Genomic DNA, 18383 nt, shown 5'->3' on the forward strand with positions numbered 1-18383 from the left:
TTGCCTCTGGAGCATCCCCTACTGGGGACCTGGCCTGCAACCCAGCATGTGCCTGGACTGGGAATCGAACCGGTGACCGTTTGGTTCACAGGCCAGCACTCAATCCACTGAGCCACACCAGCCAGGGCCCTATATCATCTCACTTCTCACAACCAGCTAAGTGAGATAAGATAAGGAAACTAAAACTTGGAAAATCAAAGTGATTTGCCTCAAGTTATATAACAAGCAAGCTGAGGAGCTGAGATTTGAACCTCTGTGGGGATCTGACTGACTCCTGAGGGACAGGGAAATACAAAAGCTTTATCTGTTCTTGTGGCGTCAGGACAAGAGGTTGGACTCTCTCCTAAGCAGATTTCTCTTTAGCCCAAGAAGACCTTTTAATTGGAATTGTCCAGGGAGTAGGAGCGTCCGGAAGGGTAATGAGTTCCCAGTCAGTAGAGGACCACGGCGCGTCCTGGAGAGGGACTCAGGAAAGGCGACACTCTCTCTATCCTCCTCCTCAGAGCCGAAGGGCAGGGCTGTGCGTCTCCTGTGAGACCCAGAGCCACACCAGGCAGGCCGCGTTTCCTTGTAACTGGGAGGCTCGCAGGGGTGTGGGGCTGGGGAGCGGGTGGAGGGCGCCTCCGGGGCCTCGTCGTCCCCCTGCACCACCGGGTCCATCACGGACGACTGCAGACGTGGGGACCTGCTTTCAGTTACTCAGAGCCTTCCTGCTCTAGACCAAACCTGTGCCACCAATGTAATGTGACAGGTAGGTACTGCAACCCATTCTAGAGATGCGGAAACTGGGGAGGAGACGGGAAACGGCTTACCCAAGAGCTAAGCGTACGGTCCCGCTGCCCAGCGGCTCCACCCTGCGGGGCGGGGCGAGGCCGCGGGGCGGGGCCGCGGGCTCCGGGCAGAGCTGGGCGGGGCGGGGCGGGGCCGAGGGGCGGGCCCGCGGGCTCCGGGGGGCGGGGCGCAGCGGAGCGGCGGGGCAGTGGTCGCCCGGCCACTCCGTCTACGTCCAGTGAGCCTCACGGACCATGGAGCCCGTGCCGCTGCAGGACTTCGTTTGCGCCCTGGACCCCGCCTCTCTCCCGCGAGTGCTGCGGGTCTGCTCGGGCGTCTACTTCCAGGGTGAGTGAGCGGCCGCGACCACCCGACCCGCAGCGCCGCCACGGCCAGGGTCTCCCTGGGTGTGTGGGCAGAGGCGCTGCAGGCGCGTTAGAAGCCCGAGAAAAGTGCTCCCCAGCTTCGAATCCCCACGCTGCCACTGTGATTTGGGGCTACGCTCAACCTGGGTAGTAATGAGCTGCGATTCCAGGGTGGGTGGAACCCAGCCAAGGCGGAGTGGGCTCGCTGTGCGCATAGGTGGAGGTCCGGCTGTGCGGGACTCCAGCGTTAGGGCGCTCATGACTTGTAGCGGTTGCTTGATTCTTAAGTGCCGGGTCAGCCCTCTGCTCCGTGCAGCCTCCTGCTCCCCTCGACACCCATCTACACCAGCTTCCTTCGGTCCCTCCATAGCACCTTTGTGCTCTGCTCGGCAATGGACAGTACTTGATCTGATGAGTTCCTCGGTTCTCAGCTTGGTGGCCCCTCATCCTGGAAGCCTTCCTGGCTCTCTGCTCCTTACATGCCCGCACATCTGCTCCCCTGGTCACAGCCCGCCTTGTTCACAGGTGGTTAGTGCGCGACAGGGGCTCGGTCACTAGTTACTACACGAAGGAGCAAGAGGCCAGGGATTGACTGGCAGTGGAAGGGAGGGGACAGAATGGCTGGCTGCTCAGCAGATGGGAAATCAGGCTGCTGATGGTGAGGGAAAAGCTGAGGGAGACAGAACGGAGAAGGAGGAGGAGGAGAGAGGGAACCAAGACCCTGGGTGGGGCTGGAGAAGCTCCTTCCTTAGAGATCAAATTAATGCGTGGCCGCCCTGGCCATCTTGTCCCCTCTCTCTGTTCCTCACTCTGCCACACCAGCTTCCAGAATTCTGAGGCCCCATGTGTGTCCTAGACTGAGGGGGAGACATAAGGAGGGTCACAGGAGGGACAGGACAGGCCACCACACAGTGGTTCTGGCCAGGTCCATTTGGGAATCTGATGGATCTGGGTTTGAATTCTGACTCTACCTCTGGGGGCTTCCGGCAGGCACCTGGGCTCCATTTGCTCTCTTCCCCACACTGCCTGCTTGCTGTGTGTCTTAATCTCTGAGTTTCACCATTCTGCCCGAGCCGGGTGGTGGGAAGTGACGGAAGTTAGGGTAAGAGAAGGACCAGCGGGATGCGAGTGTGCAGGCGGGCAGCCCGTGATACTGATGGCGCAGGCAGCTAGCCTGGACACCTGGAAGGGGTTAGGAGTTACAGCTTTGGAGGCAAGCACCCTGGCCTCAGGTCTCAATTAGGTTTCTTACTACCTCTGATCTTGGGCCACCCATGCAGCCTTGCTGAGGTTGTTTCCTCATTTGGGAAAGGGAAATGTCTGTCCTTTTGAGGGCAGTCATGGGTCATAAATGCAATGACGCATATGCAATACTGGCCACAGCACTCCGCTGTTCTCACCAGCCTCCGGCCCCACCCCCAACACCGTAGACAGACTTTTATGAGCCTGTGTATGTTTTCCTGGCGGTAAGGGGAGGGGTTTGCACCACTTTCTCAGGGCTATTATGAAGGGTTGTTGCAAGCGATACTTGAACCTTAGGAGTGTCCATGCTTCAGTCTTCCCTATAAGCCAGACTCCAGCCTTTGTCACGGACTGGAGGTGCCGAACCACCAATACTCCCACCAGCTCTACAGGCAACACCAGAAAAGTGGAATAACAGCATGGTGACTATGCTATTCACTCAGCTTTTATTAATGCAGATTCAATCCAACTGCATACTAACCTAATAACAGTAATAATCACTCAGAAACAACCAACAATAACATCACACAAGAGAATTGGGGGATAATGAACCTCAGTCCCAAGAGTCCTTCTCAGGTCTGGTCAGGGAGGCAGCCGGTCAGTGTCTTAAAGGCAGTCTACCGTGGCCTCAGTCAGCTAGGGCAGGGTCCATGGGAGCAATGGAGCATCTGTCAGCCGACTCAGCCCCTCTCGGCTGTCTCAGCTGCCCGTTCGCAGGCCTTTGCTTTCATACTCTTGTACGATGCAGCGTTGCATCAGCCTCTTGTTCACTCACGTTCTTTTGTGCCACCTCCACAAGCACGTGTTGATTATATCACTCCACCATGCTGCTCTGAGAGGCTGGTGTTACCTTCGGATAAGCACGGGCTGTTGACCACATCGCATGGCGCATGCCCGAGGGATTACAACATCCCTACGTGTCATTGCTCCACTGCGCACGCTCTAAACGTGGCTCCCCTCCACGCCAGTGTAGTTGACAGTACTGACGCTGTCTCCTCTCCACAGGGCCCTGCTGGGGGTGCCCTGGGTTGGGCGAGGGTGGGGTGGGTCAGGTGGCCTCGAGGCTTGCCCACCTGTGCTTTCCCGGCGGTGGTCAGCAGGACATGGAGCCTGCACACTGTGTGGCAGAGGTCGCTCCCGAGCACTTCCCTGTTTTGGACACTGCTTTGAGGGCCCAGAACCCGGCCTTCAGGGCACACTCTATCAGTGGTCCTCCCGTCTTACCTGCACGTCCTTTGAAAACAATTCATCTGAAGAAGAAAGCACTGGGGTGGGTGTTAGGCTTTATGTGACCTGGGGTAGCCACTGACCCTCTCTGGGCTTGATTAAATAACCGCGATGAGGGAATGGGAGTCGCGGGGCCGTTCACCCACTTGTGACTTGCACACATATCGAGAGGCCAGGCCTGTGCTGGCTGTGGTGGTGCTGAGATGGGTCAGCCCTGCTCCGTGAGCTGAGTTTAGGAGGCACGGGGTCGTGAAGAAGGCTGGAGGGTGTACCACAGAAGGGTACATCCAGCACTAGAAGAAGGCAAAGGGGGCATTTATACTGATGGAGTGCAGCTGAGCCAGTGGCCATCAGGTGGGGAAAGACAGGGGAAGGCATCCCAGGCAGCAGAAACACGTGTGCACAGATGTGGCCGAGCGGGGCACAGGCCGCCCAGTGCTCGGCCCTTGCTGAGCGGGGAAACTGCGTCTGTATCTCCGCAGGCTCCATCTACGAGATCTCTGGGAATGAGTGCTGCCTCTCCACAGGGGACCTGATGAAGGTCACCCAGCTCCGCCTCCAGAAGGTTGTCTGCAAGAACCCGGGGACAGGTCAGACCATAGAGCTGGACCCCAACTTCAAGGGTAAGGTTGGCACCCCTGTCTCCCCAAGCGCCCTGGCACCTTCCAGGCACCCCTGCAGACACACTCATGGGCTCGCCAATTCCTGTACGCACTCCCGCCCCTCCGGGTTAGCACATGTGACTCTCACGTCCACTCGGCCTCCAGGCTCAGGATGTCCTCAGGGTGGCCTGATGATGCCTTGATCCTAGCGGGGCTGCACCCCCTCCCTGTCAATCTCTCTGATCACATTCGGCTGGGATGTTCTTTGTTCCAGGTCTTTGTCCACGTGCCTGTCTCTGTGTTCACTCATACCTTCGCTTACTGAATATTTACTGACACCCACTGTATGGCTGGTCCTGAGCTGGGGGTTGGGGGTGTGGGGTTCTGGATGAACCGGGGCAGCTCTCTCCGGTGGGAATTCCCACGGTGGCAATGAGAGGAGTGCAACAGTAGAAGTCGGCACAAGTCAAGAGGGGGCTCTGGCGGGAGCAGTCTGCCTCTGGGGTTTGTGCAGGCTTCCTGGAGGAGGTGGCTCCTGAGCTGGAGGAAGGATCCCTAGAGGGAGTAGCTAGAGGGAGTAGCATGTGCACCGTGGGGCTTCAGAAACCCCACATCACTCAGTTATTGCAGGAGGCGTGTGGTGAGGTGGACTGTGGGCCTGATGCCGAAGCCAAAGCCTAGGTGGGAATCCTGCTCTGTCACTAATTGTGGCTTCGGCCACTTCCTGTGACATCTCTGGGCCTCAGCTTCCTCCTCTGTGATGGAACTACTCAGGCTTGATGTGAGGCCAAGATAGGTTGCCATATGTGAAGCATGCAGTCAAGCACAGAGCAGGCGCCCTCAGAGTGCTGGGTCTTAGCCAGAGTCCCCGCACTCACCCAGACAGGATGGGCGTGGCTGTGGGCACCTGGGGAGGGGGAGGGCATGGGAGGCAGATAGAAAGGGCCCTGTGGGGGCTCAGACACATTTTGGTCTCTGTTGTGAAGCCGCAGAGGAGCCAATGAGGGCTTTAAATGTGAAAGTGATGTGTGTTATGAGGATTTTGTTTTTATTTCGAAAAAGTTTCAAATTTACAGAAGACTTGCTAGAACTACTGTACACCCTTGTCCAGATTCACCAATTGTTAAACATTTGTTACATTTGCTTCCTCTCTTTCTCTTCCTCTCTCTCTTCACACATACATACACCTACATATGAACACATGTTGCTATATATGTACGTGTATATGTATATATTTCTCCTGAACTAGTTGAGAGTAAATTGCAGATGTGATGCCCTTTACATCTAAATATTATTCCTAATATTTAGTGTGTCTCCTAAAAACAAGGACATTTGCCCACAGAACTATAGTTTAATGATCAAATTCAGGAAATTTAATATCGATGTAATACTAGTGTCTGACCGTGGTCTGTATTCAAACTTCATTGTTGCCCTAATAATGTCTTTTTTTTTTTTTTGGTATAGTTTAAAAAAATTATTTATCAATTTTAGAGAGAGAGTGAAAGGGGGACAGAGAGAGTGGGCGGGGAGAGAGAGAGAGACATTGATTTGTTGTTCCATTTGTTTCGTTATTCCTTGGTTGATCCTTGTATGTGCCCTGACAGGGGATCGAACCGAAGCCTTGGTGTATTGGAGTGGTGCTCCAACCATCTGAGCTACGCAGCCAGGACTGCCCACGTCTTTTGTAGCAGTTTTTCCCTTGCTCCAGAATCCAGTCCCAGATCGCACATCGCAGGCAGCTATCCTCTTTCTTTAGTGTCCGTTGAGCTGGGAGAGTTCTTCAGCCTTTCTTTGTCCTCACATCCGCGTTTGTGAGGGGTCCAGACCAGTGCATTCGCGGAGTGTCGCTCAGTCCGGGCTTGTGTGATGTTTCCTGGATTGGACGTGTGATGAGTGTTTGGGGCAGGAAAGTCTCTGAAGTGAAGTTATGTCCAGATGTGGGGTTAGTTTAGACAAGAGAAGAATGGAAGGGGTGGGGGATGGACAGAGGGAGGAGAGAAGCCAGAATTGGCAGACACTTAAGGGGTCGGAGGTGGTCAGAGCTCATTTGGCCAGCGGCTCCTGGGCTTCTAGTTTGGGAGGGGGGGATGGTGGTGCTGCCCCTGGGTGGGGCGACAGCTGTTGGATATGTGGCACTGAAGCAGCGGTGAGGTATCTGGAGGCAAAGTTGGCAAAATCAGAAGCAGGAGGAGTCAGGAGGTAGGAAAATATGGCAGTGGTCGGTGGCTCTGGTGGGGAGCGCATCCCTGTTCTGTTCTCTGTCCCTGGCAACAGTCCCTCTGTGTCTGTGCCCCTATGTCAACATGTGTCTCTGCCCCTTGCTGTCCATTCACACATGGTCACTTGCTGCCTCCCACCTCTCAGCCCTGTGGTCCAGGAGTCCAGTTGCTGACCTGTCCTTGGCACCTGTCCTCAGGGGAATTGCTGGATTCTTGCCGGGCAGCCCAGGACCTGGTATATTTGGCCATGGACCCAGCCAAGGCCTGCCCCACCCTGACCTGTTCTGCTGTGTGACCCCCACAGGCCACTTCAGCCCCCTCACCGGCTACCAGAGCTATGGAACCCTGGAGGAACTGGTCTCTGCTCTAATCCAGAGCTCCAAGCAGCTGCCCATCTGGTTCATGTCCACCTGCAGAATTGACACTCAGACCAGAGTGGTGCCTGAGGAGCAGCCCCTCATGCTCGAGGCTGTGGAAATGTACCTTGGGACCTGCTCCGCCCGCTGCGTGCTGAGCATGGGGACCAAGGTGGTGGCCCTGCACCTGCCCCTGTCCACGAAGGGGCCCTTCTGGGAACTGGAGACGGGTGCCCCTCGGACCCTGCTGCAGGCCCTGCAGGACCCAGCCCTGAAGGGCCTCCTCCTCACTTGCCCCACCCTCCCCTGGCGCTCCTTGACCCTGAGGCCACAGTATGAGATCCAAGCCATCATGCACAGTGAGTTGTTGGGACGGGGGTGGGGGTCGATGGGGAAGGGAGAGAGGGCACCTGGGCAGCTGCTCTGACAGAAGATCCCTGCCACAGTCTAGGGATTCCAGGTGGCTTACACAGTTTATACAGAGTAACAGAATAAAGATTCTTTGAGAGTGGGAAATTAGGTGTAAATGGAGATAGGAAAATAGCCTAACTCTAGAGCGAGGTCCCAGGTACTTTATAAAATTGGGCAAAGTTGGGTTGTGAGCTTACTAGCAGCTAGGACACAGAGTTGCCGAGTGAAACCCTGACCATTTGCTCAGGAGGAGCAACCTCTTCTCCCGCCTCTGGGGAGAGCAGGTGCTTCTGCAGGTCCTTTGTCGGAGTGGCAGAGGGCACGGACTGAATCCCCAGCTGTTGGATGGGGCATTTCCTAGGCCTGGCTGGGGGCAGCATGCAGAGGCGCGCTGGGGACCCAGAGGCAGAGGGCCTGTCCTGTCGGAGGCCGAGCCGGAGCAGAGGTGGAAGAACGGCACCTGGGCCCTGTTCCCTGGAGGCCAGAGTTCGAGCCCCCTGGCAGTTACTGAGACCAGTTGGTCAGGATGGCTGACAGATGGCAGAGCCAAGTGGGGATTCTTTGCCCTGTTTTTGAAAAAAAATTTTTTTTAATTACTTTATTATACAAAAGTTCAAACCTATATGAAAGCAAGGAGGAGTAGACAGAACCCCACGACTCCATCACCCAACATCACAATTGTTGACTCCTGTTTCATCTCTCAACTCCACTCTCCCCTCCCACCCCCTGATTGTTCAAAGCAGACCCCAGGTACTGCAGCATTTCTCTAAATACTCCAATATGTGTTCCTTTTCTTTCTTTTTTTTAAAAAACTGTCTCTATTTTAAAATGCAACTCCTTTTTTATAAGACACTGAAGTCCACCACCCTTACTAATTCACTGCTGCCCCAAGTATCGTCAAGCAGTCCTTAACCTGCCGAGAACCTGGCAGTAATTCTGCTGTGATCGCTTTCCTAGTGAGCGTCACTAATCATGTGTCTCAGCAAACAAGGACCGATGTTCAGACGCAGCATCTATCAGTTAACATCCGACCACTCTTCATGGCAGACCCTCCTGGCCGTGGACCACAAGCCTCTCTCCACTGGCCTGTTTTGTTTTTCTCCAGCCCCACTCGGTCTGATGGGTGATTCCCACCACCACTTCCAGCAGCTCGAGCTGCTCTTTGGCTTTGGGGACCATTAGCTCTTTGGGGTTTACATAGATGTTCACGTCTTTGTACTTCCGTTGGACAACTCCTGTTCATCCTCTTCAATAATAATCCTGTTCTCACTGAACCGGACATGGTCCACGACATATGTCTCAGGAAGGAAGAGGCCTTCTTCTTCATCCTCGCTCAGTTCCAAACAAAATAGCTCTCCGTTTTTCTGCACACTGCCCAGCCATTCAGGCACAAGGTCACACTCTCGATGTGGCTGCTTCTTTATCTCCTTAGCTGTAGGATTCAGCTAATTTTAGGCCGTTCTGAATGATGGTTGCTCTGTAGTTGAGCTGGCATTTTGATGTGGTTGTGGGAGGATGCGAGTACCACATTTACCTACCCCGCCATCTCGACCGGAAGCTCATTGACTCTTTTTTTAAACAGACACAATACCACCATCACACCAAATTCATGAACAAAACTCCTATGACCAGCACACGCTGGCGACACCCACCCGGTGATTGAATTTTCTCCACTATCTCGTAAACTTTTTTATTTTATCCACCTCAAGACCTACATAAAGCCCGCAACATTGCCGTTGATTGTTATGTCTCTTAAGTCCCTTTTAATCTATAGGTTCCCCCTTTTTAAATTTTCCTTGTAATTTCTCTGTTGAAGGGAGTGGGCTTTTTTTATCTTGTAGGCTTCTTCACATTTTGGATTTTGTCGCCAGCATCCTCTGTGGAGTGTAAACCTGCTCCTCTGTTCTTTGACTTTCCCATTGGGTGGGCCCTGAGACACCCCCAGGTGGGCTGATCCAGGGGGAGGGCTCACAGGACTCGGCACACAGTCATACTCACAGCTCCGATGGAATACAGCGAAAGCACAGTCAGCAAAGGGAGAAGTGCATGTGGAGAAGCCCGGAGGAAACCAGGGACTCACACAGGCAGTTAGTTCCTCCAGCACTGAGTGGAGACTCCAGTGAGGGAAGCTCATTAGCATCTCAGTGCCCATGGTTTTTACTGGGGACTGGTCACACAGGCACCTGCCGCCCAACCCCTACCAAGATTCCAGACCCCCAGAGGGAAAGCAGGTGTTCAGCTTAAATCACATTGTTCACAGTTTAGTCAGTGACTCACTTTTTAAAAAATCCTCACCCAAGGATATGTTTGTTCATTTTAGGGAGAGAGGAAGGGGGAGAGAGAGACAGAGATAGAAAGAGAAACATGGATCGGTTGCCTCCGGTACATGCCCCAATCAGGAATTGAACCTGCAACTTTTTGGTGCACCAGGTGATGCTCCAAATGACTGAGCCACTTGGCTAGGGCCCACCTTTTAAAAACATTTTTTAATTTATTGATTTTAGAGAGAGGAAAGGGGAGAGAGAGGTGAGAAGAGGGAAAGAAACATCAATTTGTTATTTCATTTATTTATGCATTCATTGGTTGATTCTTCCATGTGCCCTGGCCAGGGATTGAACCCGCAACCTTGGTGTACTGGGATGATACTCTAACCAAATGAGATCCCCGGTCAGGGCACAGTGATCCACTCTTAACAGGGAATGGTGGGGACCCCTCCCCATATCCACATTCCTGCATGGCTGCCAACGACTAACATTGTAGGCAGGCCTTCCTAGGGAGAACAGTCTCACGCATACTGTGTTAGTTCTAGATTTATATACACCTGGAAACCGGCACTTAGCTCTCGAGGATTAACAGATGAAAGGAGCACAGTTTTTCATGGTCATGTGAAGTGTGGGGCAAGGAATCCCCATGCAACTCTGTGTCTGCCACCAACCTAACTTGAGCATCAGTCTTGCCATGGGGTGTAGATCAAATAACACAATGGATGGGCCGGTGTGATGTGAGTGGCTGCTGCTGACCACTCCCTAGATCCATGATTTTGTTAGAAATTGCAGTGGTGATATTTTAAGCTTGTCATTCCTTCTTCATGGGAAACGGCATACAGGGAAATCTTATTTACTCTTTGGTTACAGTTTGTACAGGACATAGAGGACGTTGTGTTTGTGTGTTCAGAGATTCCTGGGCACCATTTTTCACCTCTGTTCAGGCTTGGCCTCCAGCTGGCCAGACCTGCCTAGGTTCTACCTGTGTCACCAACCCTGCCACCAGCCTGTGCGGGGGACTAAGAAACCACCTTTTTAAAAAAGATCTTATTTATTTTTAGAGAGGGGAAGGGAGGGAGAAAGAAAGGAAGAGAAACATCAATGTGTGGTTGCCTCTTGAGCACCCTCTACTGGGGACCTGGCCCACAGCCCAGGCATGTGCCCTGACTGGGAATCGAACCAGTAACCCTTTGGTTCCCAGACCAACACTCAGTCCACTGAGCTACACCAGCCAGTGGGTTTTTTTTTTAAAACTAGTTTTTAAAATACTGAGTTTGCTCCTTAGCATCCTTCAATGGGTGATTTAGGGTTTTTTAAAAAATCATTATGAACTCACAATGAAATGTTTTCAGTGTTCCAATCCACTGAAATTGTTATTGTTTGAATAAATTATCTCAGCTTTGGTCAATGGGAGCCTTTTCGAATTGGCCCCTTAATGCTTTTGACATACCTTCATGGCCTTGAATAGGTTTTCTTGGTTTCTGGTAGAAGATGTTTGAGGCTCATCTTGAACATTTCCTCCCAGGTACTGAAGTTAGCTCTTTCCCAGGGAACCCTGGGCAGTAAGAGACCACAGTCTCAGGAGCAGTGGGTTGCAATGGTGGGTGGGGCTTGGCAGGGTGGATAATGAGGAAGCTCAGGTAACCCACGAAGTATTTTGAAGAAAAAAACGAAATAGTATAATGAACCCCCACATCTCCCAGCTTCAACCAATTATCGGTTCACCTGGCACAAAGCAAAAAATCCCAAGTGTGACCTGAGGGAAGTCATCACCACCACCCTCACCGAGCCTCAGTGTTCTCATCTGCAAAATGGGGACGATACGCCCTGCTCCATTTTCCATGTGGTGTGGAACGGCCTCAAGACACGCCAGTTTTCCTCCTACCCACAATCACCCTTTGAGTTTATGCACCAGATACTAATCCAGAGAGGAAACAAGTTGCCCAAGGTCATTTAGTCATTGTTTATCTAGACTTGGTTTTCTCTCTTTATTTAAATCCAGGAAGGACTTAGAAAGGCAGCTTAAAAAATTACATTCAAAATTCAATTAAAATTTAAAAAGTGGTTGAACTGATTGGATATTCTATATTAAGGAATTACCAGATAATCACTATTATTTCAATGTAGTAATGACACTGTGGCTATGTGGTTACATTTCTAATCATCCCGTTTTTAGAAGCACACCTGGAAACAGTCACAGGCGGTGAGATATGGTGGCTCTGATTCAGAATGCTTCAGTGGTGGGAAACAGGTAGATGGAAGTAGTGATTAAAGATGGGCCTTGAGTTCAGTGTTGAAGGTGGGTACATGGCGGTCACTACACTAGTCTCTTTACTTTTATAAATGTTTAAAACTTTCTAAAATAACTTTAAAAAGAAAGAGGTTGAAGGCAAGAGTGGCCAAGGGGTCTGGGACGATAGGGCAGTGCTGGCAGGGAAGAGAACAGGAGGGAGGTCAGCCGCCCCAGGTCTCTTTGCTGGGGCTGGACAGTGCACTGCTGAGGTGGCATGGCCTGACCTCTGCTCTCCACAGTGCGCAGGACCATCGTCAGCATCCCTTCTACCCTGGAGGTCGACGTGGAGGATGTCACCGCCTCCTCTCAACACATCCACTTCATCCAGCCGCTGCTGCTGAGTGAGGTCCTGGCTCGGGGAGGCCCCTTCCCCCTGACCACACAGATCCTGGAAGTCCCGGAGGGGCCTCCCGTCTTCCTCAGCCCATGGGTGGCTTCCTTGCGGAAAGGCCAGGGGCTCTGCATCCATGGCCTGGCTTCACCACCCTGGCGGGTCCTGGCCTCGACGAAGGGCCGGAAGGTACCCAGGTACTTCATCGTCTCCGGAGCCTACCACGGGAAACTACGGCGACGGCCAAGAGAGTTCTCCACAGCCTACGACCTCCTGGGTGCCCTGCAGCCCGGCCAGCCACTGCGGGTGGTGACCATGAAGGACTGTGAGGGTGATGAGGAAGGGATCCCCGGGTTCACTTCCCTGGCTATGGGAGACAGGCTGGAGGTGCTGGGGTCTGGTCAGGCCCATGGGTCTCACGGCGGGGACATAGACATCTTGATGTGTCATCGGCTCAGTGAGCAGGCTGGGGAGGAGGAGTGTGAAGAGGAGGCAGAGGACCAAGAACAGATAGTGCTGCCCCTTTACTTCTCTGGCAGCTTTGTGGAGGAGATGAGTGATGCCCGGCGATATAACCTGGCAGATCTGATTGCCCAGTTCTCACTGCCCTGTGAGGTCAAGGTGGTGACCAAGGACAGTAGCCACCCTGACCCTCTGCCCCTCTTCCCGGGTCTGAGGCTGGAGGAGAAGATCATGGAACCCTTCTTCGTGGTCAGCCTGGACTCCGAGCCGGGGAAGTATTTCGAGATCCCTCCCCGGTGGCTGGACCTGACTGTTGTGGAGCAGGAGGAGCAGCCCGGCCAGCCAGCTGGGTCTCTCCCCGTGGCCACAGTGGAGGAGCTGACAGATGCCTTCTATTATCACCTTCGGAAGTTACCGGCCTTGGAGAGCCAAGGCCCCCCACCCAGGCCCCCGAAGCGTCAGAACCTCGGCGAGCAGAAGAAACGGAGCAGCCTGGAGGGAAGCATCAAGGTACCAATATAACCAATGTTGGCAGGGATGGGTTCACCTGTTAGGGTCCCTGCAAGTCCGGCCATGCTCCGGACTTTGTCTAGCATCACGTTTCTCTTACGATTGTATAGAACTTGCAGTTTAGAAACGCACACTTTGCACCTATTATTCTTATTCCATCCTGACAGTCGTGATATTGGTGTGATAATCCGTATCTTACGGCTGAGAAAACAAGGACTCAGAGGCCGAGATGCACCCAACGTCACAGTTAACAACCAGGAAGCCTGAACTGGAGCATAAGCGTTCTGATTCCAAGTTCATTGTGCTTTGCCTTTCTTTGCTACCCTTGATGTCACTCCCCAGTTCAAGATTCATTATTTTTGACCTAAACTATCTGGCAGCCTCTTCATCCCCTCCCTGCATCAGGATGGACTTCCAAATCCTCCTCCGGTCACCAATGGTTTTGGCCCCATTTTCTGAAACCTCCAGTGGCTCCCCATTGCCAGAGGTAGTGCAGACCCCTTAGCACAACATCCAGGGTCTCTTATCAGCTGACTGCGGCATCACCTTCCCAGGCCCGTCTTCCCCCACCAACTCTGAGGTTCACAGTCCAACCTTGGAGAGGCTCTGGAAGCCCCTCACTGTCCCAGGACTCCTGCCTCAGCACGTTACCCGTATCAGCCCAGTTCTTTCAGGCTCGTGGGCAAGGCTCAGCTTAGATCTCCTCCTAAGCAGGGTCCTCCCTCTCGTGTTCACACTGCATGTTGGACACAGCTGAGGGGTGGGGAGGGGGCCACGTAGTTTTCAGTTGGATTTACCTGAGTCTCACTGGCTACAGTGAGAGTCCTATGGGGACTCACCCACTCCAAAGTGGGCAGAGAAAATGCCAGTGAGTGCTGAGCTGAACCAAACTGGATCCCAGTAAGGGGGAAAGGACCAGGTAGAGACATAAAGGCTCAACTGCAGTCGCAGTTTACTCTGTGGCCTGGACTCTGAGCATGCGTTCTCACCAGTGGACCTGAGAGAACAGCACTCAGTGCTGTCTCATTAGCTGCTGTTGGGCGCTTACTCTGTGGCAGGTGCCTTGTATGCATTGCCCCACCTAGCTCCCGCGTTGTCCCTGAGGTGGGCACTGGTACCATCTCTTTGTACCATGGAGGGAATGAGCGCAGGCAGGTAAAGCAGTTTACCTGAGATCACGCGGCTAGCAAGGGGTGAGCTGGGGTTTGAAATAGGGCGTGACCACGTGGCTTGAGCAGCTGACTACCACTCTCTGCCCGTAGTCCGTACTGTGCAGGTGGGTTGTGGGACAACAGTGGAAGTTCAAAAGATGAATTGTGCATCTCAGGCCTAGAGGGGGTCACATCTGCAGAGGAAGGACAGTCATTTGCTGAGAGGACAAAGAATAGACGGAGACATCTATTAGTGCTGGAAAGAATACAGTACAGAGAATTCAGAGACCTCTGTCCCAGCCTTGGTTCCTGATGGAAGTGACTTTGGGCCCAGTTCCTGCCTCTTGTCCTTGACCCAGCCAACTTGTCCTCTCTGGGTGTCACTATTGGCTGCTGACCAGGGAGCTGTTCTGTTTGCTCTCCAAACCATGGTGTGCTGGAAAGAACACTGGCTTCATTTATTTTAACTTTTTGATTTTTAGAAATGAAGTGGGGAGGGAGAGAGAGATGGAAACATCAGTTTGTTGTTTCACTTATTTATGCATCATTGGTTGATTCTTATATGTGCCCTGGCCAGGGATCAACCCACAACCTTGGTGTATTGGGAGGACCCTCTAACCAACTGAACTACCTGGCCAGGGTGAAGAGCACTGGCTTTAGAGGTGACAGACATGCTCTGGGCCCGAGCCTTGGCCCAGCTAGGGAGTCCCTGTGTAAGGTTTGACATGTCATACTCTCTCTGAGCCCTGTATAGGTTTGAGACTAAACCAGGGACTCAGGATCGCCTGAGGATTAAGTGAGCACATAGGCATATAGCATGCGGCACAGGGTAGGAGAGGTAAAAGCCCCCTTCCTCCTAGTACTCCTCTTGGCCCTAGCGCCCTGCTCCAAGGCGTCACGACTGCCTTTCCCCTTCAGCAACAGATGGGAAGGACATTGACCAAAGGACTATGTGGAGAAACTTGGGGACACTATCTCTAGCCCCCAGCCACATTCTCTCTCACCCTGGCTCTTTTCTCCCCTGCCAAAAAACATGTCGTGTGCTTGTGGCAAAACCCCCTGGGGTCCTAAGAAGCCCCACCTTGAAAAGGAAGTAGAGAAGGGAGCAGAGGAAGTGACATTTGAAGGAAGGAAGTTACAGTTCACAGATTCTGCTGCTGTTTCTTGGGACCCTGCTGACTTGTTTTTTTTCCCACTTAGTCTTCTCCCATGTCAGAACTGCAGCAACCCCCTCTGTTGCCCAAACTCAAGATGACGACCCTGGTAAAGGCCACAGAAGATGGATCAAATACCTACAGCAAGATTCCTCCCCGTAAAGGCCTCAGGCCCACTAAGTGCAAAACACTGGATCCAGGCGAGTCCTGCCAGCTCTTCACCCTTGTCCTTGCTTCTACCCTTCCCTCTCCACTCCTCTGATGCTGCTGGGCCAACATTCAACAGGGCCCTGCCCTCGGGCAGACCTTTCTGCAGCCCAGGCTGGATGGGCAGGCCTATATGGGGTGGACTTAGGCTGAAGGGTCCCTACTGTCCCTCTCCCAGGGGCCCCAGAGCCCAGGCAAGGAAAATGATCTCCTCTCTCAACACGCTCCCCCCTCACCCCAAGGGATACAGGGGAAATGTCTGCAGACTGGTAAAACAAATTATAGTTTCCCAACTAGCACAGACCTTAAACACTGAGACCAACCCCTTCTCTGTCCAGACATGGAAGTGTGCCCTGAAGTGGGGAATTGGGGGAAGCAACCTGCGTAAGGCCAGACACTCACTGGCTTGGACTTCTTTGCAGATGACGATGAACATGACTATGAAGAAGTAGTTGAGCGCTTTCAGAAAACCCTCTAGACACTGGAGGAACCATGCATCCTAACTGCCTCTTCTCAGGGAGTCCAGGACACCAGCCAACTGTGACAAGCCTTTAGAAGACCTTGGACAGTCCCACAGAAACCAGACTGCGGACAGGGAATGGCTTTGTGGGACCATCTGAAATGGGAAGGACACTGCACCAGCTTCTCTCAGGTTCCAGGTTCCTGCCACTGGGGCTTGTTTGGGCCCAGTCCCTACACTTAACGTCCACAGACTCACAGCTTTGGTATCCAGAAGAGCCAACTGGTTTCTACTCGAGCCTGCGTCCCCCACACCAGCGATCCCACTGGTTGGTAAGAAAGGAATTAGGCACTGACCCTGGTGATGGTAGCACAGTGACTCCTGCCTCTTGGTGAAATGGGACTCAATCCTGATCACCCTCAACTCACTTTTTTGTTTGCCCCCCCCCCCCCCCTCCTGCACCAAGGCGTTAATCTCCTGTGAGACCAGGACTCTTTCTCATCTCTGCAGCACCTAGCATGGCAGTTGCAGAGGACTACCCAAGATTATTTCACTCAAAAACTGTAAACTAAAAATGATACCTGAGCTTCTGGAAACATGAAAAATCACTTATTCTGTGTGCCATACCCTCTACAAACCTATTTATATCCTCAACTTTCTGAGGCAGACAATAGCCTGATTTTAAAAACCAGGAAACAAGCTTGAGTGGTCATGTCTCAGGAGGCAGACTAGTCATGAACCTGGGTTAGGATCTCTGCCCACCACCTGTCAGCTGTGACTACGAGCAAGTTATTTTAACCTAAGATTTAGTTTCTTCACATGTAAAATGAAACTAAGTCACTTGCCCTCACAGGATTGTTTGAAGAATCAAATCAGGTAACCTTTGTAAAGCACTTAACACGATGCCTGGTACGGAACAAACACATATCATTATCACTGACAAGATCAAACCTATGCTCCCAGTGTCCACAGTGTCTCCTAGTCATGGCCCTGTCTCTGACTCAGCTTCCAGGGCTGGCTTAGGCCTGTTCAGTCAGGGAGGTGAGACCACAGGGCTCATTTCCTGAAGTGGTGGGACTCTGGTTTCCTGAACTGAGCACCATGGTGAGCAGAGGACAGGAGGTAGACAGAAAGTTGATCTGAGTCTCCAGCTGAGGTGAGAGCCAAAAGGGTCGAATTTCTGACTCCTGGATTCTAGGCACTATACCTGAGTTTGTCATCTTTTTGCCTACCATCCCTCTGGCCTGTCTGGACCCACTGTACTCCCCAGGCCTCCTGGTTTCCATATCACTGTATGGAGTTTTCCAGGTGAAATATTTAGCACCCCATCCTCATCTTCCCCGAGATTCTCATGCCCCCCTCCAGGAAGGTAAGCTGAACTGCACAGGAGGACCCCGAGGAAGAGACTACTCTGGGACAACCAGTAAGCCACAGAGTGAGAATGTTCTTCCCTGGCACAGAGCCCAAGGGGCCCAGCCCACATGCAAAACATCAATAGTTTTCACTTCATATTTAATTTTGGCATCAAATTGAGGAAGATCACCAAAGGAGTGCAGAGAGGAGGGCTGCTAGTTCCTACAAAAGGGAACTTCTGAGTGGCCAAATGAGAAAGAAAGAAATTTCACAAGGAAAACTGGGCTTGAAAGGAAAACGTTTGAAAATCACAACTGCGCATGTCCACTCAAAGCAACGAGGGTCGGCAGAGTGGACCAAAGGCAGATGCTACCTGCAGGGTGCTTTTGTCTTCTTTACCTCTGCAATAAAGCCACTGGGTGTGGGGAGGTATTCTGATGGGGCCCGAGATTCCCCCTGAGCAGTGATCTCCAAAGTGAGCACACGCCTGGGAGTACACGAGATGGTCTACTGGAACACACAAGTCATCAGTACATCCCTTCATATTTTTAATACTTTTTTGCTTATATTTTGAATGTTTTATAATATATAACATACTAATACAGTAAATAAATATAAATTAGAGGCATATGCTAAAAAATACTTACTAATGAGTTTTGAATTTCTCTCCCCTGCATTTTAAAAAACAAATCTCTTATTGGCCTTTCTTTAGTTAAACCCAATAAAGCACTATTACTTCTCAAGGAGCCTGACTGCCCACATATACCTAGAGAAAGACACTGGAGAGCAGGCTGGACTCATTGCTTGGCTGTGACATTGGGGGGTTTCTAAGAAGTCGGGACCTACAGGAACTTGTTTCATGCTGTCTCAGTGACGTGGTAGCAGAACACTATATATATCCCCGATGACCGCGAACGCCTGCAGTGCAGATGCCTGCTGCTGGAGCAGGGGAGTTTTATAAAGGCTGGAGTTTCAGGCTGCTGAGGAATGGGCTGTCTCACAGGC

At 52.3% G+C, this 18383-nt stretch overlaps 1 protein-coding gene across 2 annotated transcripts; it reads left to right on the forward strand.

Annotated features, from left to right (window-relative positions):
- The first annotated feature begins 969 nt into the window (after positions 1 to 969).
- On the forward strand, positions 970 to 18117 carry THEMIS2 (thymocyte selection associated family member 2). 2 transcript variants are annotated; one of them, XM_024554846.3, is made up of 6 exons: positions 970 to 1119; positions 4088 to 4228; positions 6731 to 7141; positions 11990 to 13053; positions 15405 to 15558; positions 15988 to 18117. In XM_024554846.3, the coding sequence occupies exons 1-6, from the start codon at positions 1026 to 1028 to the stop codon at positions 16041 to 16043; spliced, it is 1920 nt and encodes a 639-aa protein (XP_024410614.2). In that variant the 5' UTR covers positions 970 to 1025; the 3' UTR covers positions 16044 to 18117. The 2 variants fall into 2 exon arrangements, with proteins under 2 accessions (XP_024410614.2, XP_071076961.1); XM_071220860.1 differs by lacking the exons at positions 11990 to 13053; positions 15988 to 18117 and having other exon boundaries at positions 15405 to 15553.
- The last annotated feature ends 266 nt before the right edge of the window (positions 18118 to 18383 follow it).

The sequence above is a fragment of the Desmodus rotundus genome, chromosome 3 (genome assembly GCF_022682495.2).
Source record: "Desmodus rotundus isolate HL8 chromosome 3, HLdesRot8A.1, whole genome shotgun sequence".
Taxonomy (NCBI): domain Eukaryota; kingdom Metazoa; phylum Chordata; class Mammalia; order Chiroptera; family Phyllostomidae; genus Desmodus; species Desmodus rotundus.